A 25,169-nucleotide genomic window follows, 5' to 3' on the forward strand; every position below is an offset into this window, starting at 1 on the left:
CTATCAGCAAAAGCCAGGCTCTCTGAACAACATTTGCCATTTCCATGGGTACAAACAGGATATTTAATGGTGTCCGGCAAACCAAAGCCCTTCTCCAGGCCCTGACCAAGGGGGATGTTGGCAGGAAGTGGAGTCCCAATCACTTTAAAAATCATATTATTATTATTAAAAATTATCTCTACATAGTAATAGAAACCATTAAGCAATTGGAAATGGTATAGAAGAGGCCAGGCCTCATGGATATTTGGGGAGGCAGAGATCTAGAGGATCACAGTTCAAGGCCAACCTGGGCCAAGAGTTAGTGAGAGTCTATACCAACAAATAAGCTGGGTGTGGTAGTTCACATTGGTGATCCCAGCATAAATAGTTTGAGCATTACAGTCTGAGGTCAAACTTGGGTCAAAAACAAACCAAAAAGACAGAGATCTTATCTGAAAAATAATGAAAGTAAAAAGGGCTGGGGAGAGGGCTCATGTGGTAAAGTTACTACCTAGTTTGTGGGTGATATTACAGAGAGAGAAACAGGCAGAGAGACAAAGAGACAGAGAGACAGAAAGAGGAAGACAAAGAGAGAAGATAAAAGGAAAGCTATCTCCTCCCCTCCCCAATGACTATTCAAAATCTTCCAGAAAAAAAGTACATGGATGTGCAAACACACACTTAGGTCTGGAGTTGTGTTTCACAATGGTAGAGCACTTGCCTACATGCATGAGGCCCAGGTGCAGTCCTCCATACCGCAAACATAGGAGGTTGCGCCCTGGTTTTCCACCTGTGTCTTTCCCATGATGATAACCAGAGGACCCCCCACCCCCCCACCCCCGTCCCCATCCTCTCCGGCGGGACCATGGCTCTTCACCCAGCCATTCCCAATTCTTGAGGTCCAAGGCCAGGAACTGACTGTTCTCCAAACCCTCTCCTCTGTCCGTTCCTGTTCTCCAGACTATCTGTACCAAAATGCACTGGCTTCAGTGGGCATCCAGGTCCTCGGTGAGCACGTTTCCAGAACCTTGGGTGACTAAACGAGCAAACTAACCTCACTCTGTAACCCTTAACCGTGTGCTCCTGCTTGCGTGGGTCCCGCACGGAGACCATTCCCTGAGCATGCTGAGCCCCCTGGAGAGGTCAGAGTGGGGGCCCAGGCCCTCACTGGGGGGCTCTGTGGAGGAGAGCAGCAAGGGCCAGGCAACATGCACCAATTTGTTGGTTATTTAAGAGGACAGTATGTAATCCCGCCCTAGGGAGCTGTGTGCAGAGAGAGGGGTGCTGCTCCCACTAACCCCCCACTACACCGCACGGTGCACTTCCCCAGAACTGGGGCCTGAAGCACATGTGAGGGTTCCTCTGCTACCCAGGACACCCCGCACCATCAGGTGTCGCTGGGAGAACCTCCCTGCCGCTCTGTTTCGCTTTTTCTGTACATTTACCCCGATTCTTTATGCTTCATTAGTTCTACACTCTGCCCACTCTCCTGCTTTTGTTTGGTTTTGCATTCTTTTTAATGGGCATTGTCTGAGCTACTCGTGTTCCCATGCCAGCGCCAGTGAGGTTGTATTCTCAAGACTAAGGCATGGTGGCAGAGGGCAGGGCTGAGAACAGGACGGGTACAGCCTGTGCCTGGCAGCCTTTCACAGGTAAGCATCCCAGGCAAGAACCCACACTCTGTAGCCCAGCAGGGTCTCTTCCCTGCGCCCTGTCAGGGAATGCAAGGCCTTGGATGTGGTCCACCCACCACACAGGATGTGTCTGCATCATTCCATGCTCTGAGCATCCTTACCAAGCCTGATTTCTCCTGAGTGCCTTTTGTGCATTGATGGATTTACCAAATTGGTGAGAATGTCAAAATGACACAGGTGTCCATTCCTTAATCCAGACAGGAGAAAGGGGAGGTGGATTATTCATAGCATTGTTTTTCATCCTTCAAACACTGATTCACTGCCTCTGACTTGTCAAGCACTTGCTATGTGTGTTGTACCTGAGACCTCTCTCCTGCCACATCATTCAGAAGGGCCTCCCATGCACTAGTTCCCTCTCACTTCATAACAGCCCTGGAAGGTGTGTGGTCAATATCTACAAGTAGATGCCATGGCTTTCCCAAAACTATGGCCTGGGGCTTTAGACCTCTCTGAGCTGGCCTCTTCTCCTTCTCGGCTCCTGTCTTCCCTCAAGTGTCATGGATGCACAGTGAGCACAAAATACCATCTGGTGCTAGACCAGCTTGCCTGGCTCTGTCAGATCTGTCCTGCCTTTTGCTGCCCTTTTCTCTTCCACTCTTGCCCCATGCATCATATCCCCACTGGCAGAAGCCTCAACTGGTGAAAGGTACAGGTAGAGTTTGGAGTTGAAGACTGGGTACGCCCATCCTAGGGGTTTGCTCACAACCCATTTTAGCTGTTTTGTGTGCTTGATGGCCTAGAGCTCTCAGAGAACAGGTGTCAGGCTATCAGGTTGTCACGGACAGCCACCATTGCCGGAGAGGTTGTGAGGGCCTCTGCCATCGATTCTTCACTTAGCCACAGGTCCTACTAGGCGATCCCTTGACCCTTTGGTCTCCGTGCCTCTTCTTGCTTCCTACTCCAATCCAAATAGTCCCCGAAGCTCACTCTCCACCAAGCTGATGGTGGCAGGTTTGGATCCTCGGTGACAGCAGACCCTTTCCTGTATTGAGAATGCAATGGCTCTTGAATCTCTTGTCTGTCTTTTCCCAAGGATCTAGGGAGCTCTGGGTTTCATGATCCTCTCCTGAGCTTGGTGGTGGTGATGGTGTTATCTTTAAAAACAAGTAGTTCAACACCTCCTCCAACGTTGCCTGGAGGAGATTATCTATCTCTGGATCTACTTTTGCTAAGAAGTGTGGAAAGAAGGCTGATTTTTTTTAAAACACTGAGCAACACTTCACAGTAGAAAAATAAGCAGTTTGTTTATGGGAGTGGACTTGGAGGAATCGTGCTTCTCCTGTTCCTATGTGAGGGGCAGGGACTTCTGTCCTCTCTGATCTTCCTCAGATTAAAGCAACCTTCTCAAACTCATCTGAACCTCAGACTCAACCCCCAAGCTTTCCATGACTTCCCGCTGTGCATCTTGCTAACCTACATGAACAGCCCCTTTGTCCCATGGTTGATGTCTGAACATTAGTGGTTTCGTTTTTCCTCTTTGTCCTTATATTGTCCTTGCCTCTGGTCTCTCTTCCTAAGTGAGCCAGTGTAAGAAATACTTCCTTTTGCCAAAATGTGACTTCTCTGTCTGAGTCAGGGAAAATTCCAAGGAAATTTAGAGTGAGAAAGGAGAGGAAAGTGTTTCCAGTTTTGAGTCTGACGTCGTCACATTGCCATTCAGTGTGATCACAGAGCGTAGATGAGATTGGTCTGGGCTCCATGATTTCTCCTTAGTTAGCTCTGCTGTCATGAGCACAGTCATGGCATGAGGCTTCCACCAAACAGGTTTGTTTCTCCCTTCATTACAATACTCAGCTCTATAAGCCATGGAAGCCCTTAGGGACCTTCTTGGGACCTCAGCTGTGGAACTTGTCCTCCAAGAATCCATCCCTATCCTCTCCCCTTTTTCAACCTTCAAGAACTCTCCTCTTGGAGAGTTCTCTTGGTTTTGCTCTCCTCTTGGTATTCTCATTTTTCCTTTGGCAGTAAAGCCATGGCTTTTGGAAACTTTCCCAGTGGAAACTGATTTGTGAGTGCCATAAAGACAGGATTCAAAGGAAAGGGTCACACCCGTGCAGACTTTTCACAGAACCACATCAATACATCCAAAGCTATCCAAGTGGATGTCTAGCCAGAGCAGAGAGAACATTCTACCTTAGCTAGTTATGCCCTTCCTTATAGGGCAATACGTTATTTTGTTGTTCTTCTTCTTCCCATAAATTCCCCTTGTTCTTTGTGTCGTTGATGAGTATCCAGAGAAACACAAATGATGTTGCATTTGGAAGACACATGGCCCTGCCTCTGGGAGTGCCAACACTTGCATCCTTCCAGGCAATGGACATCCATTCATCGGGTGCTGAAACTTGAGAATATATTTGCTTACACTGCTCTTGCTTTGTGCTCTCCTCACATGTGGCTGCCTCTTCCCAATTTCCTTTGTTTGGCCCTCACCTTCACCTTCACACTGACCTGAGGATGGGACGATCCTCACATAGCAGTCTGGATCTGTCCTAGAGTCTCCAACAGCAGCACAATCGACATTTTGAGCCAATAATTCCTTGGGAGGGAGTGTTGTCCTGTGCACGTTAGGATTTTTATGAGCGTCTCTGATCTCTATCCATTAAGTGCCAGGAGCACCCCTGACCCAAGTCATGACAGTAAAAAAACAGATCCCATGAGGGCCAAATATTCCCACTGGTATACTGAAAAGAGGGCTATTTCTGTAGCTCTTCATCATCAGAGCAGTACCTGAGTATGATACCCAGGGGAGATTGGTTTCCATTTGCTTGTTTATCTAAGTGATGAATCAAATACAGACTCCTAGTTAAGTCCTCGGAAGAAACATTGCACCCTTATTTATTTCACGAAGAGCTTTTCCAGTGGTTCAGAAGTGCCTGTGCATGAGGGGTGGTGTGAAATTAGGCTCTGCCTCTGCTGCCTTTGCTTTGAAGTGCTTTGTGCTCCTCAAGGAAAAGCATCATGGAAACCTGGAGTATGAGAGTGGATGCTTTGCTGTCCCCATGCTGGGAGGCAGGACTGGTGGGCCTCCACAGAATGTGGGACCCCACACCCCAAATTCCTGCTGCTCACTGCCCACACACACACACCCCATTCACCATAGTGTGAAGTGTCCTCAAGTTCAGAGTGGATGGTTGAATCATAAAATAACTCAGAAAGGAAAGCTGTGGTTTATGAAGACCTTACGTTGAATTCTGGACATGCTTTTCAACTCAACAGGTTCTTAGGAAAAAGTTGTGTTTGATGAAAAGAAGGTGGGCAAGTGATGATAAAACTTGGAAACTCTAGAAACTTCTAGAAGCCATAGAAAGGAGGTGAAAGAAGAGACCAGCAAGCATAGCCTGGATATAGACCTGGTCTTCTATAAAAACAGGCACGGCAATGTGTATTGAACCCTGACCAGGTGCTAGCCTCTGCATGAAGTGGCATGTTTAACCTTCCTAACATAAGCCTTGGAAGGAGATAACGCTATTCTCCCTGCTTTTCTGATGAGAAAATTGGGTGGGCTGCACTTCTCAGATGACCTAGGGCTGTCCTCTGTTACAAATCCAAGAATGCCTGGCAGGGTTCATATTATGCAAACTCAGAATTAGTACCTTTTGTCCCTATAGTGTTAGCAGCAGGTAAAGGGGCAATAATCTGTTCTAAGACCAAAGTCATTATTAGTAATGCCAATAGAACTTGCAGCTTTTCTTGTCTCAGAGTCCCCCTGGGGTCCTAGAGACTTTGATATGCCATAGCCCTTCTGGGTGGCTGGGAAAAGTGAGGGGGACAGGTGTCCCCAACTCACAAGCAGTGCTACTTCACAGTTGTATACGGTATTTCTAAGAGTGTCACAAGCAGCTCTGCCAGAAGCCTTCATTTGCACAGAGTTCTCTATGGAGCCTCAGGGATAGTAATATTCAAAGCAGACAGCAGGCTTTACAGTTTCTCCCCAGCCACACCAGAGCACCTGTGCAAACCCCCTCCAGCCTGAGATCACCCTGCAAATGAGCTCCATGTTGACCTGTCTGCCAGTTGAGTAGTTCTCTCTAGATGTCCAGAATTGCAGCTGGGCCTGGGAGCCGTTTCCACCCTTGCCACCACACTTACCCAGTATTGTTCAGAGATCCTGGTTGGATGGCAAAGATATACCATTTTTGCTTCGTGACAGATTTTATTGCAAAGAAGTAAAATTGGGCAGTGACCCCCACCCTCTCAGTTTAGAGGGGGGGGCCTGAAATCCCAGCCAACAACTTGGCCTTTTCAACATGGAGCGATGACCATAGCCCTGTGCGTGCAACATTCATGTGCATAGCTCTGCTTGCTCAGTGAGGAGAAAGCGAAGTGAAAAGGGCTTGTCTCCCCATGGCTACCTTCTTGCCAACAGTGAATTTCCATCTGAAGTTTTCATTCTGAGGGTATGCGAATATTTACCACGGAGCTCCTGTGTTGTTTGCTGTGCCTGGCTTCTGGTTCCAATAGGCCTGCAAGTCTTCCAAGATTCTTCCCCGCCTAACCTGTCCCAATTTCCCCAGCCACGCCCTTCCTCGCCAAGTGCTCTCAGCGAGCTGCTCCCTATGGTTTAGAATAGTTACTGAACTCTCTTTTTTTTTTCTTTCTCTACAGTGTGGCAAAGGAGCAGAAAACTTTGACAAATTCTTCACACGCGGGCAACCTGTCTTAACACCGCCAGATCAGCTGGTCATTGCTAACATAGACCAGTCTGATTTCGAAGGGTTCTCATATGTTAACCCCCAGTTTGTGCACCCTATCTTGCAAAGTGCAGTATGAAACTCACGTGAAAGCAAACATTTCCCTACCCCTCAGCTTCCCCAGCAGTGGGGAAAGATCCTTGACCCTAACATTTTTAAGGCCACGGCCTTATGTCTTACTCCACATGGAGGCCTGAAAATTGTAGGGTAATTAGTCTACATGTGATCAACTTTTCAGGGTCTCTCTCTTACAACCAAGAACATTACCTTAGTGGAAGATGACATAATGTACAGTGTCCAGTTTAATTATGTAGATGTCACATCTGACTATAGATTAACCTTTCCTAGAAAATGAGACTCTTAGCCCCTTTTTGGTACGATTTGATATATTCTCTATCTGTGGATTTTCACCATCAGGCTCCCCAAACCAGAGATGTTGAAGTAAACCTGCCCTCGTCCAATGGACTAGAAACTTCTCCAACCCACAAAACCTTTGGAACGAAAGAGTGGGGAGCCCAGAGCATGAGCAAAGAGGGATTGGGGATGGGAAAAGCTTCAAGATACCCACTGCTTCTGTTCTTTATGTCAATGGAAAGTCCCGTGAATCAGAGAGACCAGGATGGACCTAATCACTGTTCTCAAACATCATAATGAAACCATAATCCAGTGGTTTAAAAAAAAAAAAAAAAGCAAGAGAACTTCAGATGAGTGTTATTGGGTGACACTGTCATCTGTTACCCTATCTGGTTGATAACTGTCTCAATATTTGCATTCTTTTTAAGAGGCCAAATCATTTAAGGACTTTTCTAAATGAACCGGTGAAATCATTTCAGATCAAGGAAAGAACCCAATGTGTATGTATGTTCATTTTAATCTCTGGGAGATTATTCTTCAATCCAGGGTGCCATTAGTAACCATGCCACCACCCACGAGTGTCGTTAGCCAACCCCCATCCCCACACACAATATTTTGCTACCTATGTTGTTTCCCTTTCTAAGAAGCTGATGTGTACGCCCCCATCCCCTTTTGTACTTATTTATTTAATAAGCTACAGTGTCGTTTATGAAAGTACGATGTACAGTAACTTAAAGCATTGACTCTAGCATCTGTCCCCATTGGTTAATTTGCCTCCTTTCTCTAGCCCTTGATATCCACTTAGGGATGAAAATAATACAATGTGGTTCCCACTACCAGCTCCTATTGAAAGACACACTTGGAGCTGTATACTTGAGACACTTGGATGCTCATCAGCTCAAGGATGTTTTCTTGCTAGAAGAATCTTAATATTTGCAAATGCATCATGCAATGGATTTTGCATGTTTATAATAAACCTTAATAACAAGTGAATCTATATTATTGATATAATGACATCAAATATAAAGAGTATTATAATAATTTTATAAGACACAATTGTGCTATATTTGTGAAGGTTCATGTTTCCAATCTACTATTATGATTAAGTTTTAGCTTAATATATGCTGCTGTGCTTTCTCTTCCCCTCCCCCCAGCACTGTATCAGATATATTAATTTTTTAATGTAGATCTAATTTCAAAAATGAATGACTATTTTACATGTTTAATTAGGCTTTTACTATATATGTGTATATGTGTGTGTGTATATATATATATATATATATATGATTCTACCTGCAAACCAAAATTTTGTTTGTGGGGATTATTTTTGAGATGAGACTCTCTTAGCTTCTTAATGTCATTCTCCATTTGAGTTCCTCCATCACTCTTCCTCCTGGGGATTCTAATATGTCTGGTATGTTTGTGAACGTGTATGGTATTGTTATAGCATCTGGGGTGGGGGGGGGGAGAGAAAGAGTTGTTCTTTCTCAGCTTGTGACTGTTGGAGACTCTGTCTCAGGGAAGAGGACTGGGGGGAATCCCCTTCTTGTTCTGTGTACTTGAACACAGCAGAAGCACGCGATCCATCTTGCTGTCCCACCGTTTGCTCCAGCACACACACACATTTCGTGAGACACGCTGTATGTCAGTCCCGGAAACACAGCCATTCTCTACAGCAACCCACAGACTCTCTTCATAGTATTCAGATCTCATGCCAGTCTTGTGATGAGCACTAATTTGGCAACACGCGCTTCCCAGTGCAGGTTCCTAGGAGGAGCTAGGCCTCCAAGTGAAAACTCACCATCTGTCCTTCTAGCAAGCTGCTCTGTTCCCTTCCCCAAAGCACCGCCACGTTAAGTTCTTCTCAGTGTCACTCTCGGGCTGTTTGCCTGAAGTTCACATAACATACAACCATCGAGGGTCTTTGAGGCGAGAAGCACAGAGGTATTGGAAGGTGAAGTAGGGAATGAGCCAGATCAGAACAGAGTGGTTTCTTCTGCCATATTTGAGCAACTCTAGACTTCTAAATTCAAAAAGGGTTCATTTACTGGTTGCTCAAGTGCTACTTGTCACAGCACATTCTGGGGATATGTCCACATCAGAACACCACATTTGGTGGGACAGTAAAGAAACTGACTTAGAGAATGAACCTAGGGGACAAATGGGCTGTTCTCTTGCCCCAGATGAACCAGGAACAGCGCTGGTCCCCAACTGAGGAGCAAAGTGAACCAAACCCCACAGGAGCACCTGGGCTTGTGGACCACTTGCCGCAGTATGTCCAGCTTGTTTCAAGCAAGCTGCAGTCTTGGGTTTTGTATTGGTTTATATGGGGAGCGGGGAGCAGTTTGACAGCCAACACAGAGTTCCAAGTTCCTAGGAAACAAATTCTACCGTTCAGTGGCCTGTATCCTAAGAGAATGTGAAACAACATTTTGAAAGAAATGACCCTTCATGAGGAACAGCAGACTCAAGGGACAGACTATGGGGGCAGAAATGATTAAAAATAAATAAATATTTAAAAACGGGGCCTGAGGAAGAATTCCTATTGTAGCCTACTCTGTGCATTGCCGACCATGAAATTTAAACTAGGGCTGATGATTTAAAGCTCTAAGACAGTTACTGCTGCATGGCTAACATGTGCATTACCATTCTCCACCATTCGCCATACAATTGATGGACAACGTTCTGTACCACTGCCTCCACTCCAAGGGCCTGGTGGGAAATGGAGTGGCCAGAAAAGGACTGCTGGTTGAATTTCAGCAGCTATGTGGGAGGTTGGCAGCTGGAGCGTTAGCCTCAAAGATTCATTCTCTGGGAAACTAGGAATACCTGCAATTGACCACAGCCTGCATTGCTCGGGCCTGTGGAGGAGAATCTAACACAATCCGAGTCTCCACAGGACCCCTTAGACTGTGACCCAGAAAGACCATTCAGAATGTTTTGTGTTATTTTCCACTGGAAGATGGCCAGTGCTCAGCTGCAGAGCCTCTCTGCATGGCTACAGGCCAGTGGGCTGACAGCCCTGCTATGGGCAGTCCATCTAGAGATGTCTAGTGCTTGATTTGAATGGAAGTTGCTGAATTGTGCTGCCAGGTGCAGTGCCCAAGAGGTTAATGGAAGACCCAACCCAGGCAGGAACCGATGCAGAAGGTAGATGGGTAACCCTAGGAACCAAGATGGTTGATCCTTTATACATCCAACATGGAGTCCTACAGCCTAGTTGAAGCTGATCACATTCTGCCTTTCTTAATGAAATGTATTAGAATTTTCTTTGCAAATCTTGGTAGAAAATTCGGGAGGCTCAAGAGCTCTCTGGAAGTTTAGCCCAGGAATATTGGTGGATAAACACCAAGGATTGCCAATCACTTCTGTGAACTAAAAGCTATAACTGATGCTGGTGACTTGATGGTTGAGAGTAGTATCCTCATGAAAGCCACCCATTGACATGCCAAGAAGAGAGAGGTGGGTGGAGGCTGAAGTCAGACAGGAAAGAGAAGAGTAGGATATTGTTGCATTGGGAGGAATGTAGCAGTAGGGCGACAAGGCTGTGACATTTCAGAAGCTTTGCATGGGAGGCCATTGGTACAAATGGAAGTCACCATCTACTGGTCTTCAAGAGGGTGGCTTTTGCCAGGGACACAGTCTTGCTGCTCCTCAGAAAACACCCACCAAAGGCAACAACAGTCATCAGCTTCTCAACAACTGTGAGAAGCCCTGTTCCTCTTTCTAACTGCAAATGACTCACAGTTATCTGGGACAAGCCATACCATCCACCAAACCCTGGAAGCCCAAAGGTTCTGCTCTTTTCTCTCTGTGACCTCCTGCTGAGAAGTATGGCAGCTGAGGATTGGTCGATGGATGGATGGTTGGATGGATGGATGGATAGATGGATGGATGGGTGGGTGGGTGGTGGGTGGGTGGATGGATGGATGGATGGATGGATGGATGGATGGGTAAGTGGGTGAATGAGTAGATGGATGGGTGGGTGAGTGGGTAGAGGAGTGGATGGACAAATGGATGGGTGGATGGATGATAAGTCACAAAACAACCAACATCAAAGTTCCCCCCAGCATCTGTGAGCAGGGGAAATAGGCGTTTTGCTGGGCTTTCAATGAAAGTCTTTTTATGAAAACCTTGCATCTGACACCATCTGACAGTCATTTTCACACCTTGGCCAACCTATTTCTTCTGTGCATATCACACGTCTCCTGTTTTGTTTTCATAGTCTGCAAAGTCAGGGGACCTGTTTCCCCACTGAGCAAGCTGCACAACCATGATCATGAGATGGACAGAGTAAGGGGCCGGACAGTATGCTGCCCAAGAGAGTTACAGGTACCGTGAGGGGTGACCGTGGCAAGGGAGGAAAAGGACATTCTGGTACTCGTGGATGACATGCTGGCTTGACAAGGAGCATTGGGAATTTTTTTTTTAATGGTTTTCCTTAAGCCGCTTGAGCCTCCAGTTATGAAACGCTCCGAACTGCCAGCATTCTTGTCAGGTCCTGTTTGAGCTGATGCGGCAGACCTAGGGAACATGAGCACATTTCTGCTGTTAAAAAAAAAAGTTCTAGAAAGTTGCAAAAAGCTGTCTGGGTTCCATGTGAGTAAAGTCAGTTATATAGAACTGATGTGAATTTCAGTGCAGTTCATCTGATCATGGCACGATTAGGGAAGATTAAAACCATGCACAGCTGTGATCCCTGGGCCTCACATCTGTGGATTCAGTGCTTCCCTAAGAATCTCGGCTACCATGAGCTGACATTCCAGCCCACAAGTCCCAAAGGCTTTTCTTAACCCTGTTAATTCCAACAGAACAGCTGATCACACAGCACTGTTTGTACTTTTTTAAAATAGAGAACTTTAATAAAAGTCGATTCTTTTAAAAATGATTTTGTAAAGCTACGACTGATTTCATAAAATTCCGATCTCCTGGGTCAGCTAGAGCACCCCTGACCTGCATTCCCACTCAGGATAGTCCTGGGCAGCTGGGCTGTGGAGTTCACATTGGAATGACCGCAAGTTCACATGGAACTCCTTAGCAGTCTGATGCTCTGGGTTTGTTTATTTTTAATAGCTACCAGGGACAACTGCATAAAGCTTTGGAATGGTCAAACTATAGGAAAGATGCCTTGGTTGTTCCCCCTTCTGAGGTCTCTAGGACCCTTGCTAGAGTTTGTGGACAAACTGACCTTCCAGTCCATTTTACAAAAAACAAAAACTTGTTTTTCTGAAATAAAAAGATAGCTTTGCACTTTCTGATGCAACAACCATGCCACTGTCTCTGTGTAACTTTAGGAGTATCTCATCCTGTAGTTGGTTGTGGACTTTTGTTACTGTTCTTCCCGAAAGAGTATAATTGTTTCCTGGAGGGGGTTAGTGGAGTATTCAAAATCCCACATGGAATGGATGCTATTTGGAGTCTTGAGGTTTTTTTTTTTTTTTATCAAACTCTTATCCATATTATTAACATCTTTCTGAATATCTTTTATCAATGGTCAGAAATATTTGAAAACGCTTTTTCCCCCACATGATTTTGTTTTATTTTGTTTTGAAGTCCAGGCCATATTGTAATCTTCTGAAAAACACCATACAAGACCCCTAATTTGTATGGAGGAAGAGATAGGCTGGCTTTTACCTGTGGACAGGGGGTAGAGGCTGTTTGGCTGTCAAATAGGGGTTGGTTGTACCGCAGGTGAAATGGATGTTTAAACTTCTGCATCGCTTTCCTCAATTTGTATCACCTCTAAGCTTTGTTTGCATGATAAGCTTTGTTAGATATATTAATTGTAGTTTGGAAGCAAGCGTGTACAAATAAAGATAGCAATCATTCCTTAGCAAGCTCTTTTGCATTTTATTGTGGTATTGAAATTATAGCTCATTAAGTGTCTCCTGGCGCTGCTTGACTCCGGACATGTTCTGTAGCTTTCTTTCATCTCTTTACCCACTTCAATGAACTTTTTTTTCTCCTTGATAATTGCATGCATCAGCCAGGTACAGTAGCTCACATCTGTAATCCAAGCACTAGGAGGCTAAGATGAGGGGACTGTGCGTTTGAGGTCATCCTAGGCTCCATAGTACAACTTTGCCTCAAAAACAAAATTTAAAACTTTGTACATATTTTGAATCAAACTCCAGACAGTAACTGGGAGAAAGTAATGGCAGAGCCTTCATGTGGTCATCATTGATCAGCTGTTTGCTCTGGACCAGCCGAGAGTCACGCCCTGGAGACACAGTAGAAAGATCAGTGTGGCCCCTACCTATATTCCTGCACCTCAAAACTGCAGGGGACACACAGCCACTGTTGAGAACAGTGTCTCAGGATGGATGGTCTCCTTCCCTCAGAATGGAAGGTTCCAGAAAGAATGCAGCCCAAATCCTGTCAACCAAGGTGTGCATCCGGCTCCAGGGGGACTGTCCCCTCTGTCTGTCAACAGCCCCCATCTGATGTTTATACGCGAGTGGAAAACAGGGACCGGCTTTCAAATGTGCAACATTCAAACATGTCTAGTGTTTCGAAACGTGTGACTCATGAGGGATGGATCTCACAACGAATCACAAAAAAATAAATTGCAACACTGTCTCTAAAAAGCCGAGGACCAGCCTTGGCAGGGTTTGTCCATGTACCTTTCCTCACCTCCCCCTTGAGGGCTGCACTGTGCCTGCACTCACATCTTCATCCCATTGCTGCCCACCTCCCCACTCACCCACAGCCCTCCGCCCAGAAGCCCAGCTCAGCCTGCCCTTCCCAGTGCACACTAGGCCCAAATTTGCCTGTCCTGTGCCCCCAGAGCCCCAGGCCTTACCCACAGTCCCCTAAGTAGATCGCCAAGTGTCAGCACCCACTGACATAATAATCTGACCCCAAGGTGCTGCGTCGTGCTTACCTGTTAGCCACTGAGCAAGGCGCTCCTTTACAAGCTTGCTCCTGTGTTAGCACTCCTTCATAATGTCCTTGCCATTATTTTCAGTGCCACTAACAAGATCCTACTCTGAAACATGCTGAGACTGGGTGCAGGTGGTTCACATCCACTGTCATCCCACTCCGGAGGCTAAGATCTGAGGATCGCAGTTCACAGGCAGCCCCCGTGGAAAATCCATGAGATTCTTACCACCAATAAACCACCAAAAAACCAGAAGTTTAGCTGTGGCTCAAAGTAGTAGAGTGTCCATGAGCGAAAAAGCTCGGGGACAGCACCCAGTTCCTGAGTTCAAGCCCCACAGCTGACAAAATAAAGTCCTCTTCCCCCTTTGCTGGTCTCCCCTGTTCCCCTGCCCAGAGGTCAGCCCACAGCTCCCAGGCCCTCCCCGCACACAGCCCACGGAACCTGGCCCAAGTCCTCAGATGACTTCCCAGCATAGACTTTCCCCCTCACAAGAGCCTCTGGTGGGGAGGCTATGCTGACTGTGTGTGTGTGTGTGTGTGTGTGTGTGTGTGTGTGTGTGTGTGTGTGTGTGTGTGTGTGTGTGTGTGTGTGTGTTCCTGGAATGATGGAGGAAAACAAGAAAGGAAGGAAGGCAGGAGAGGAGGGTTGGGGTGCTGGGAGCCTAGCAAGATGTTTTTAAAACCATAAAGAGGCCTAGATCCTTGCCCAGAAACAGGATAGACACACAACCACTACTAATGAGCTATTCCTCACAAACCCAAGCTTAGTCTGCCCTTCAGCCCAGCATCTAGAAGCAATAGCTGCCTGAGCTCACACTTGAGAGACTGATTCATGCCCTGAGCTTTCTTAGCTGAGGGGGAATCTGTGGTTCCACTGAAATGGTCATGTGTTCAGCAAAGGGCATCCATTTTCTCCATCTGTCCCTATCCTGAGAGCCGCTGTGCAGGGACAGGGCTCTGCCTGAGGGCGGGGAAAGCAGTGTCTTGGGCTCCAAGACAGAAGTGGATATCTCCCCAAAAGAAGACTTGTGTGTGTGTGTGTGTGTCTGTGTGTCTGTGTGTCTGTGTGTGTGTGTCAGCCTGGGGTTTGAACTCAGGGCCTGGGTCCAGTCTCTGAACTACTTTAGCTCCAGGCTAGCACTCTACCACTTGAGCCACATTTTCACTTCCACCTTTTTTGGTAGTTTGTTGGAGATAAGAGTCTCACAAACTTTCCTACTGGCTTTGAACCATGATCCTCAGATCTCAGCCTCCTGAGTAGCTGGGATTACAGGCGTGAGCCACCAGCCCCCAGCAAAATTCCTTTTTAAAAATCATTGTATTCAGGGGCTGGGAAGGTGGATCAGTGGTACAGTGCTTGCCTTGCATGCCTGAGGCCCTGGGTTCCATTCCTCAGCACCACATAAGCAGAAAAAAAGCCAGAAGTGGCGCTGTGGCTCAAGTGGTAGGGCTCTAACCTTGAGCTGAAGAGCTGAGGGACAGCACTCAGGCCCAGAGTTCAGCCCCCACAATGACCCCAAAAAAAATCATTGTATTCATAAGCTGACATGTTGAATTGAAACCTCTTTGTACAACTAATTAGCAATACTAAATAATTATATGTATAAGTCTAATTGTTAAATATATTGCCAGCAGGTTTTTTTCAAGACAAAAGAGGACAAAGAAAAGCAGAAGTATAAATCACAAGGTTGCACACAAGTGCACACGTGTGTGCGTGCACACTACACACACATACATGTCCTGACTGATTACCAGAAGTGTGCCAGGCACGCCTTCAGTTACTTTGCATGCATTTCTTTAAAGCCGATAGCCACTCTCACCCCGGGTACCTATTTACCTTGTTCATGAATAGTGCCCCGGTGAATACATACCAGACAAACCAAGATGATCAGGGATGTGAGCTGTTCCAGAAGCTTCCTAAAAGGAGAGGTGGGGAGGCTGGAGTCTGATGGAGGGGGGGTTGGGAAGAGGAGAGCGCCAACAATCAGAAACCAGCCAATGGGAAGGAGGTGATGGGCTTGCATGCAAGTACGTCACGTGATCACCATAGTCATTTAATCCCCGGGTGCCTCCACGGATAGCGGTTATTGCTACATGTTTCAGATGGAGAACCCGAGACCCAAGTTAACTAGCTGGCCGCTGAAGACATGACCCCTAAGCGGCTGATTGAGATTGTGTCTCTGATCTTGGTCTCTCTGATCTTCCTGACGAGCTCAGGGCATCAAAGATGCAGTCACGGTAGCAGATCTGAGGATTGCAGTTCAAAACCAGTCCAAGCAGGAAAAGTCTACAGCACTCTTACCTCCAATGAGCCAACAGAAAAGCCAGAAGTGGCGCTGAGGCTCAAGTAGTAGAGCTCTAGCCTTCGGTGAAAAGGCTCAGGGATAGCTCCAGGCCTTCTTATCAGCACCTAATAATAATAATAATAATAATAAAATGCAGGGAAGGGGCGCAGGCCAGAGGCCCCTCCCTTGGGCGTCTTCTCTTCCTGGCTTCCCTTCCACCCCGTACCATCATCAAGGAGGACCCTTCCTTCTCTTTGCCGACTTCGGGGCCTGTGAGACTAGATGCCTTTCTGTAATTGCTTCCAGAATCCTCTCTCCCGCCTTCCCCGTCTTCTCCTGACGTTTTTTTCTTTTTGGCATGTCTGGGTGTAGGAGGAGAGAGAAAATAGCACAGCAGTTCTAGGAAGCCAGCAGGTGCTGCCGTGCCCCGCCCGCTGACTGGGCTGGAGGGGCCCGGGGAGGGAAAGGAGCTGAGCGCGCATGGTGGGTGGGACGGGGGAAGGGGGGATGGGAGGGGGTACGGGGGGGGGGGGCCCTTCCCCAGCAGCCCTCGAAAGGACGGTCCAAAACCACCCAACAGGAGCGTCACCTCGTGGGTTAGGGGAGCTAGAATCAGACACCTGGGGACATTTTGGCCGCCCATGGAGGGACAGCAGGACCAAGGAAGGACAGAACACAGCCACACTATAACGTGTGATCTTCTCCCAGGCTGAAGCCAATTCTCCTTCTGTGTTGTGAGGCCGCGGCTCCCAGGCCACTCCATGCACAAGGGGAAACAAAGTCACCCCCTACAATGGAAGGGTTGTTCTGCCACGACTTAGGTGTATTATGCCTATTTTCAACTTACATTTTCCATTTTGGGGGCCGGTGTGCTGGGATGAAGTCCCATCGTACGTACAAAGGAGCACTTGTATTTACAAAGGAGCACTTGCAAAGGTCTGGAGGACGAAATTGGCTTCCAGAGCAACACTGCATGGAAACGTGAGGAACGAGGGATCTGGTGGAAATAAAAGAATGTTGAAGGGGCTGGGAAGGTGGCTCAGTGGTAGAGCGCTTGCCTTGCATGCATGAGGCCCTGGGTTCAATTCCTCCGCACCACATAAGCAGAAAAAGCTGGAAGTGGCGCTGTGGCTCAAGTGGTAGAGCGCTCGCCTTGAGCTGAAGAGCTGAGGGACAGCGCCCAGGCCCAGAGTTCAAGCCCCACGACCAGCAAAAAAAAAAAAAAAAAAGAATGTTGAAAACTGAACGACAGTAAGAAGGGAAGAGGAACAACAGAATGGCGACACAAAGGACAAGGGCAGAGCCAAGACAGCAGCGACTCTCACCCGATGCTGGAAATAAATGAGCTGTACCACGTGGGGCGAGGGTGGAGGGGAGGGAAAGGAGGAGAAAAAGGAGGAAGGGGGTAGCAAGTTCGACAAGAAATGTACTTACTACCTTATGTAACGATAACCGCTCTGTACACCACCTTGAAAATAAGATAAATAACAACAATAAAAACTCTGAAACAATGAGCCCAATAAATATTTTCTCCTTTAAAAAAAGAATGACAGTTAGTCCATCAAGATCCCACTGACAAACTCGAATTTGCATTTCCTAGCAACGAAATAAACCTGAAGGCTAAATAAACCTGAGAAATATAGAACCTTTGTTCCCAGAAACCAGGAAGCCATACCCGACCCCCAAAAGAAATTTCTCAGGGATAATTTTTATTACACTGAAGAGACACTGAGAATATATGAAATTGTTTCCCTAACGAACAGCTTGTGTTTTCTAAACCATCTATGCAGTAGCAAGCTTTACAGGACGAGTCTTGAGGGGACCTAGTATTGAAATGCTCCCTGCAGGTGACCCATGGAGAAACTCAGCAGTGAAGTAGCAGAGGGCTGGACCCAATGCTATCCAAGAAAAGATCTGAGCATTCCTGGAGGAGCCAGAACAACAATGTGGGTTTTTTGATGTTGTTGTTGTTGTTTTAATCTATCAACTTGGCAAAGGCTAAAGGCTTTCTTTAAAGATGAAGACCCTATTTTGGCAAGAGTTGGGGAAATGAGCCTTCTCCTATCTTGTGGGTGGGAAATCAATTGGTACAATAATTCTGAAGGGCAACTTGGGTCTTTAAAATGTGCTTACATACTGATTTTTCTTTGGGGAAATTCTTTTTCCTTCAAGCCAATTACCAAAAATGCACACCAAGCCTTTGGTACTCCAAGTTCGTTGTGCTGTTTGGGTTGTAATCAACACAGATGGGCCCAGCGAGGGGCTGCGCCGGGAATCTGTACATCCCAGGTAGATGCAGATTTAAACATCTCAGCCATTCTCTCCTTTGGCAAAAAATAAATAGTCCAGATGATTCCCATACATTCTTCATCCTGCTCATATAACCATGATGAATCACAGAACTGGGATGCTGGCAAGCAACCATGTTGTCAAATGGCAGGACTTGCTTAGCTTGCTCCAGCTTTTACACAGATGTGTGTGCTGTGTGTGTGTGTGTGTGCGTGCACATGCACGTGCACACATGTGTGCACGCTATGAAATTCTGCTGTCTGTACCAACTCGTGTAAATCCACAGTCAGGATATGGGACTACTCTATCCAGAAAGAAGCTCATGGGGGCTCCCTGTCTGCACCCCTCCTCCCAGGAACCACCAGCCTGTCCCCCTCACTGGAACAGTGTGGTGTCAAGTGTATGGTCCAAGAGGAAGCATCCATACCAAATACCCACCTCCCAGCACATTTCTTCTTCCTAGGCCTGCCTGTTTTCTCAAAAATTCAACTGACCACAACTCCCCCTGGAAACCCCTTAGCTTCCGCTCACCCTCTCCGCTTCCTGTGTGCTGGTTAGCAGATCTCCTGCCTTCAGATTTCTTCCTGAGAGAGGAAAGAATCCAGCAGTCTAATGTACTTTGAGGCTGGGGCCTAGCATGGCGCACTGGCGGGCTGTGAATGGACTGTCTGGCTCATTCATTGATAATCAGGGGGACTAGACTGACATGTACACACACACACACACACACACACACACACACACACCACATAAATGGCTACCTCGGCCCATCCTGCCAGCAAAGAGATGAAGCAAGAGACAGCCCCTCTGAGGGCTGAGGCAGGCACATGCTTTAACTGGCATAGCAGCTAGGCACGGTGGTGCATAGATTATAAATTCAAGGCCAACCTGAGAAATAGAGAACCTTCTATGCTCTCTCGGGCTCCATTGACTCTGTCTCAGAAACAACAAAAAAAATTGACTAGCATATATCTACCCTCCGTTAACTGGAAACAGTTGAAATGTCTGTGGCTAGCTGGTTGCGCACAGAACCCCAACTCAAGGCTGATTCCGGGTCGCCAAGTGCTCCCTGGGTCCTCTGGAGTTCCGTAATGAATGCTCACTGGTACAAGCCAATCACTGGAAACTCTCCTTGCGAAAGCCTGGTTTAGGCCCATGAGACTGGGGTGAGGCCTCTTCCGGCCAGTTCTCAGCCTTCTAGAGGCCTAGGGTGGGGTGGGGGTGGGGTAGAGGCCTAGGGTGGGGTGGGGGTGGGGCAGGCACAGGGAGAATTTGTCAGCATGGAGCGGGCGGGCGAGCGCCTCAAAGATCCTTACCTCGGGACCATGGCCCAAAAATCCACAGTGGCAGCAAGAACAGTTGATAGCAGAACGAAACACAGTAACGATGGAGAAAAATGAAAGGCCAAGCAGGAGCCATCGGGGAGTTTTATGAGGCAGGAAAAGGCGGCCTCGTTTGGTTGGAAGGCTCTAGGGCTCCCGGTGTCTCTGAATGCTCCAGCCTCCCCCGCCCGCTGGACTCTCACCCGGCTCCAGCTTTGATTTGCACAGAAGGCTAGCCCTGGTCCAGGGGCTTCCGCTGCCCTACAGAGAGCCTGTTGTTTGTTCCTAACCCCAGCATGACTGTTTAACTAAGGGGCTCAACCAGGGCCCATGGGAAAGCACAAGAGAGCTGTGAATTCTGCCAGGGCCTTGTCCCCTGCCCCTCCCCACCCGACGCACATGCCCGTGCTGTTCCGTCTACTTCAGGGTGTCTGCCCCTTGGCACTTTCTTTTTTGTCAGGGTAGGGCTGGACCTGTCCAGAGTTGAACTCTGGGCGCTGTCCCTGGGTTCTTCAGCTCAAGGCGAGCGCTCTACCACTTGAGCCACAGCGCCACTTCCGGTTTTCTGGTGGTTAATTGGAGATAAGAGTCTCCCAGACTTTCCTGCCCGGGCTGGCTTTGAACCGAGATCCTCAGATCTCAGCCTGCTGAGTAGCTAGGATGACAGACATGAGCCACTGGCACCGGGCCCCTTGATACTTTTGCCATTTGGGGTCCCATTACTCTCTTGAGGGGAGACGATCCTGTGCACCATAGGCTGTTTAAATAGTGTGCTGACGGCAAGCCGCTGGCCTCCCTCTCTTCCTCCGCCTCAGCCCCTCCCCCGACTAAAATGCATGTCTGCACCCCCACAATGCGCCGAAGTGCTGCCTGCCACTCGTCCTTACTTGGCATATTGGGCTGTGAGGTAGGCCCTGGGAGTTGGGCCCATGTGGAAAGCGGCTACTGGGGATGGGCAAAGTGGGGTTCCCCGGGGAGGAAGAGAAGACGAGCCTTTCTTTCCAGCACAATGACCTTGGCCTCCCATGTTCTCCAGAGCCAACCACAGCCAGAAACACATCCTTCCTACCGCACGGGGGCGCTGTGGCTGCCACCCCCATCTCCAGCATGCTGACTGCACGGATGAATGAATGAGCCACTGGGGAGGGATGAGCTGCCAGGCCAAAAGGCCCGGGTCGAAGTCAAGGTGAGGGAGCAAGGCTCCTTCCTTGTGTTACCGCCGCCCCGGGGGCTGCCACAGAAACCAAACCCTCACTGTGCTCAGATGCTTGGCTTTTCCATTGCCATTCCTGTCACTGGGGAGGGGGAGGGGAGGAGAAGGGACAGAGACATGAGAGGGTGCTCAGTCCCCCAAACCATCCACCCCCAACCTCAAGCAGTCTCGAACCCCGAGCTGCAGATGATTATCGTCTTGAAGTGGGACAGAAACAGAGAGAGCCTGCATTTTTGTTTTCTCCTGGCCAAAGAGTCTACCAGGCAACTTTAGACCCTGGCCAGCAGATGGCAGTGGCGAGGAACGGGGCACCGTTTCCATCCCGACGTGGGCGCGCAATCTGTGATCTTCACCAGTGAGGACTTGGTTCTCCATCTCAGTTCCCAGAGTCTAGAAGCTTCCAAGTCTTCTCTCAAAGACCTATGTGGGGCTGGGAAGGTGGCTTAGTGGTAGAGCACTTGCCTAACATGCATGAAGCCCTGGGTTCGATTCCTCAGTACCACCTACACAGAAAAAGCCTGAAGAAGCACTGTGTTTCAAATGGTAGAGTGCTAGCCTTGAGCAAAAGAAGCTCAGGGACAGTGCCCGGGCCCTGAGTTCAAGCCCCAGGACTGGCAGGCTCAGATGCAGCCGGTAGAGCCTTGCTTGCTGGGGGCTGGACAGCCGCAGGGGCGGCAGAGTGACCTGGAAGGGCTTCAGAGCCAGCTCCGCCCCTCCCCACCTCCATTCCCCCACCCTCACCCCCCACCCCCATCCGCCACCCCTGACCTCCCACCACCACATCTGGGTCACACACCCACAATCACCGGGATGGCTATCAGCCAATAAACAATAAATAAATAAATATAAAGGGAGGGCAGGAATAAGTGCTGGGAAGGATGTTGGGAAACTAGAACCTTCTTCTGTGGCTGGTAGGAAGGCAAAATGGAACACCAGTTGTCAAATTCTCACCACTTGGAACTGAAAACAGGTATTCAAACAAATATGTGCCACTTGTGTTCACACAGCCCTAGCCTCCGCTGAAAGATGGGGCAATAAAAATGCCCATCTGATATACGTGCCCAATGGAATAGCATGCGGCCATAAAAAGGAATGAAATACTGTGACATGCTCAGCTACATCATTCCCCATGTGAGAAGCCAGAAGAACTATCATAACAACAACAAATCCTGTGCTTTTCCTTGGAATCCTTAAAGGATTGCTTCCAGCCCCCCAAAGGTACCAAATTCCAGCAATGCCCAAGCCCCTTAATGAAAACGGATAGGGTGGGAACTCAGCTCAGCCTGGTGTGACTATGGCTCTGTTAACGATGCTAAGACCCTGACAGGATGGGGATGGGGCAGATCTGTCATCAGGCCCCCCACTGCTCCTGGCTCCTTAGAAACACCCCCAGTTTCCCTCTCAGATGCTGCCAACCTAACAGAGCCACATCTCCGATCCATAGATTTCAAAGCCTTCCTCCTCTGCTTCAAAGCTAGGAAATGGCTATTTAAGATGCTATTTCCTGCCACCCCAGGAAACAGGTAATTGGGGAGGTGGCAGAAGCCTGGCCCTGCTTTTCTTTGAAATACTTTGAAATGCTCTCGTTTCTCAGCCTCTCCTTCTCCTCCCTCAGCCCCTCCCCCCAGGGCTCTTACCTTAGCCTTGGGAGCCCTCCCCCACCCCAAGTTTGCTCTGAGCAGTTTGCCCCAGAGCAAGGGGGGGGGGTGTTGCCCAGGGATCATTTTGGGGAGCTGAGCTACACCCATGGAGCTATTGACAAGCTTGCTGGGCATATAACTACCAGAATAACCCTTCCCATATGCTGGTTTCTTTAAGACCCTGCACTGGGGTTGCCTGACCCAACCTCCTCCCTGGCGGTGCGGGTAGACCTGTGCTGATGTTGGCCTAAATTATCTCAGCTGATGAGATGCACGGCCCCTGAGGGCCTGGGGTGAGGCCATAAGAAAAGCTTTGCAGGATTCCTGAGGAACAGGCAAAAAAATAATAATAACCATAATTGGGGCCAAGAAGCATGGCAGAGATTCTCCCGAACACTCCGCTCCTCTAGCCTTGCTGGGAGCTGTCCAGTGCTGACCGGGCTCGCCATCTTCCCACCCGCAGCCCAGATGCTTTCTCCCCCACCCCTGAGGCATTCCGCCCCACCCAGGGCTCCAGACAATCTCCTCCTGTCCTGTAACTCTCTGCACGGTGGAAAGCACGGGCGACCTCATTCTGGGGAGGGGTTCCTGGCCCTTGGAACTGTTTGAGAAGCAATCCTCTTGTTACCGAGGGGATGATGTGGAGCGGAAGCGGAACAGCTGGTGTGAGGAGCAGGGAGACTGGCCCTCGGCAATGCCCGCCACTGCCCGCTCACCCGGCAGGGACACAGGCCCCCTGGAGCTTTCGTGGGTGGTGGAAAGGGCAGGGGGTGGGCAGGAGGGTCTAAGTGAGTAGGGAAAGGCCCAGCCGGTGCCTCTGCCCATCACAGCCCTACCCAGGCCTGGCCCAGCAAACTAGGGTCAACTCACAGGATGGCGCCATGGCTGAGGAAGCACAGAACAACCAGCCTCCCCAGGAAGCACCACAGACTGAGCCAGCATCTCTCGTGAGGAATGATGGGAAAATCCAGAAGCTGTCTCTTGCTGCTCCAGTACTCCTGGACTTCTGCTTCGTGGACAGCCAGGATCTCACCCCAGTGACTTCTAACAATGAACTCCCTTTCCTCTTCCTTTCTTCCTTTTTTTTCCTTTCTCTATTTTCTCCCTCTCTCCCTCCCTCCCCCCCCCTCTCTCTCTCTCTCTTGCTTGCTTGCTTTCTTCTTGTGCCAGTACTGGGGCTTGAACTCAAGGCCTAGGTGCTGTCCCTTAGCCTTTCCACTCAGGCTGGTGCTCTAACACTCGAGCCACAGCTCCACTTCTAGATTTTTCTGGTTAATTACAGGTAAGAGTCTAATAGACTTTCCTGCCTGAGCTGGCTTCAAACCGTGATCCTCAGTGCTTAGCTTCCTAAATAGTTGGGATTACAGGCCTGAGTCAGCCACCAATGCCTGACTCAACAAACTTTCTTTTTCCTACTGGTGACGTGTTTACCAGAAGTGGGAAAGGAATTCTATACCTCATCCCCACATAGAAACTCAGAGCAATGGAAGGCATCCTGTTGCCTGTCTCGGAGATCCAAAGGCAGGGACAAAGAGGTGGAAGAGCAGCCACAAGGAAGAGACACCAATCACCACCACTCCCTCCTCCTCCTCCTCCTCCTCCTCCTCCTCCTCCTCCTCCTCTTCCTCTTCCCCCTCCTCCCCCTCCTCCTCCTCCTCCCCCTCCTCCTCCTCCTCCTCCCCCTCCTCCTCCTCCCCCTCCTCCTCCTCCTCCTCCCCCTCCTCCTCCTCCCCCTCCCCCCTCCCCACCCCCCCATCCCCCACCCCACCCCCCCCACCACCCCCCTGCCTGGACAGGCTCCTAGTGGGAATTCCTTTCCTCCTCTTCCATATAGGCGGGCATTTCCTACACACACACACACACACACACACACACACACACACACACACACACACACACACACACACACACACATACACACACACACACACACTCAAGACTCATTCTACAAGCCAGCTGTGCCCGCAAGGAAGTGGCTGTGTGTTTCTAATTAAGACCTAACTCACAAGGGCCTCCACTTGCTTGGATGGGCCCCAGATTCAGAGAAAGCGGTGTTCTCTGGAACTCCTCAGCCAACAGGGAATGCATGAATTATTGAAAGGCTAGAGAAACAGGCTTGGGGAGGGAGGACTGCTCCATTATTCATCAGGCCAGGAGTCCCCAAGTCCCCGAGCACCGCTGCTGGCTTTTACACCTACAGCATTTTCCCATTATGTCTACAGCAAACATCCCCAGGCCGGCTGTGTCTCTGCATCACAGCCCAAGCCTACCCCAGCCCCCCGGCCCCCCCAGCCCCGCAGCCCCCCCAGCCCCCCCCAGCCCCGCAGCCCACCCAGCCCCGCAGCCCCCCCAGTCCCCCCAGCCCCGCAGCCCCCCCAGCCCCCCCAGCCCCGCAGCCCCCCCAGCCCCCCCAGCCCCCCAGCCCCCCCAGCCCCCCCAGCCCCCCCAGCCCCGCAGCCCCCCCAGCCCCCCCAGCCCCGCAGCCCCCCCAGCCCCCCCAGCCCCCCCAGCCCCGCAGCCCCCCCAGCCCCCCCAGCCCCCCCAGCCCCCCCAGCCCCCCAGCCCCCCCAGCCCCGCAGCCCCCCCAGTCCCCCCCAGCCCCCCCCAGCCCCGCAGCCCCCCCAGCCCCCCCAGCCCCCCCAGCCCCGCAGCCCCCCCAGTCCCCCCAGCCCCCCCAGCCCCGCAGCCCCCCCAGCCCCGCAGCCCCCCCAGCCCCCCAGCCCCCCCAGCCCCCCCCAGCCCCCCCAGCCCCGCAGCCCCCACAGCCCCCCCAGTCCCGCAGCCCCCCCAGCCCCCCCAGCCCCCCACCCCCCCAGCCCC

At 49.7% G+C, this 25,169-nt stretch overlaps 1 protein-coding gene across 1 annotated transcript in view; it reads left to right on the top strand.

The window, feature by feature from the left end:
* Positions 1-7,020, top strand: part of Prkca (protein kinase C alpha) — a 378,576-nt gene extending 371,556 nt beyond the window's left edge. Inside the window, exon 17 of the mRNA XM_042702635.1 lies at positions 6,279-7,020. Coding sequence (XP_042558569.1) covers positions 6,279-6,443 — 165 coding nt within the window. The 3' untranslated portion in view covers positions 6,444-7,020. The remainder of the gene's footprint in view (positions 1-6,278) is intronic.
* Positions 7,021-25,169: the final 18,149 nt, after the last annotated feature.

This window comes from Dipodomys spectabilis, unplaced genomic scaffold (genome assembly GCF_019054845.1).
Source record: "Dipodomys spectabilis isolate Male_0828 unplaced genomic scaffold, ASM1905484v1 ptg000329l, whole genome shotgun sequence".
Classification (NCBI taxonomy): domain Eukaryota; kingdom Metazoa; phylum Chordata; class Mammalia; order Rodentia; family Heteromyidae; genus Dipodomys; species Dipodomys spectabilis.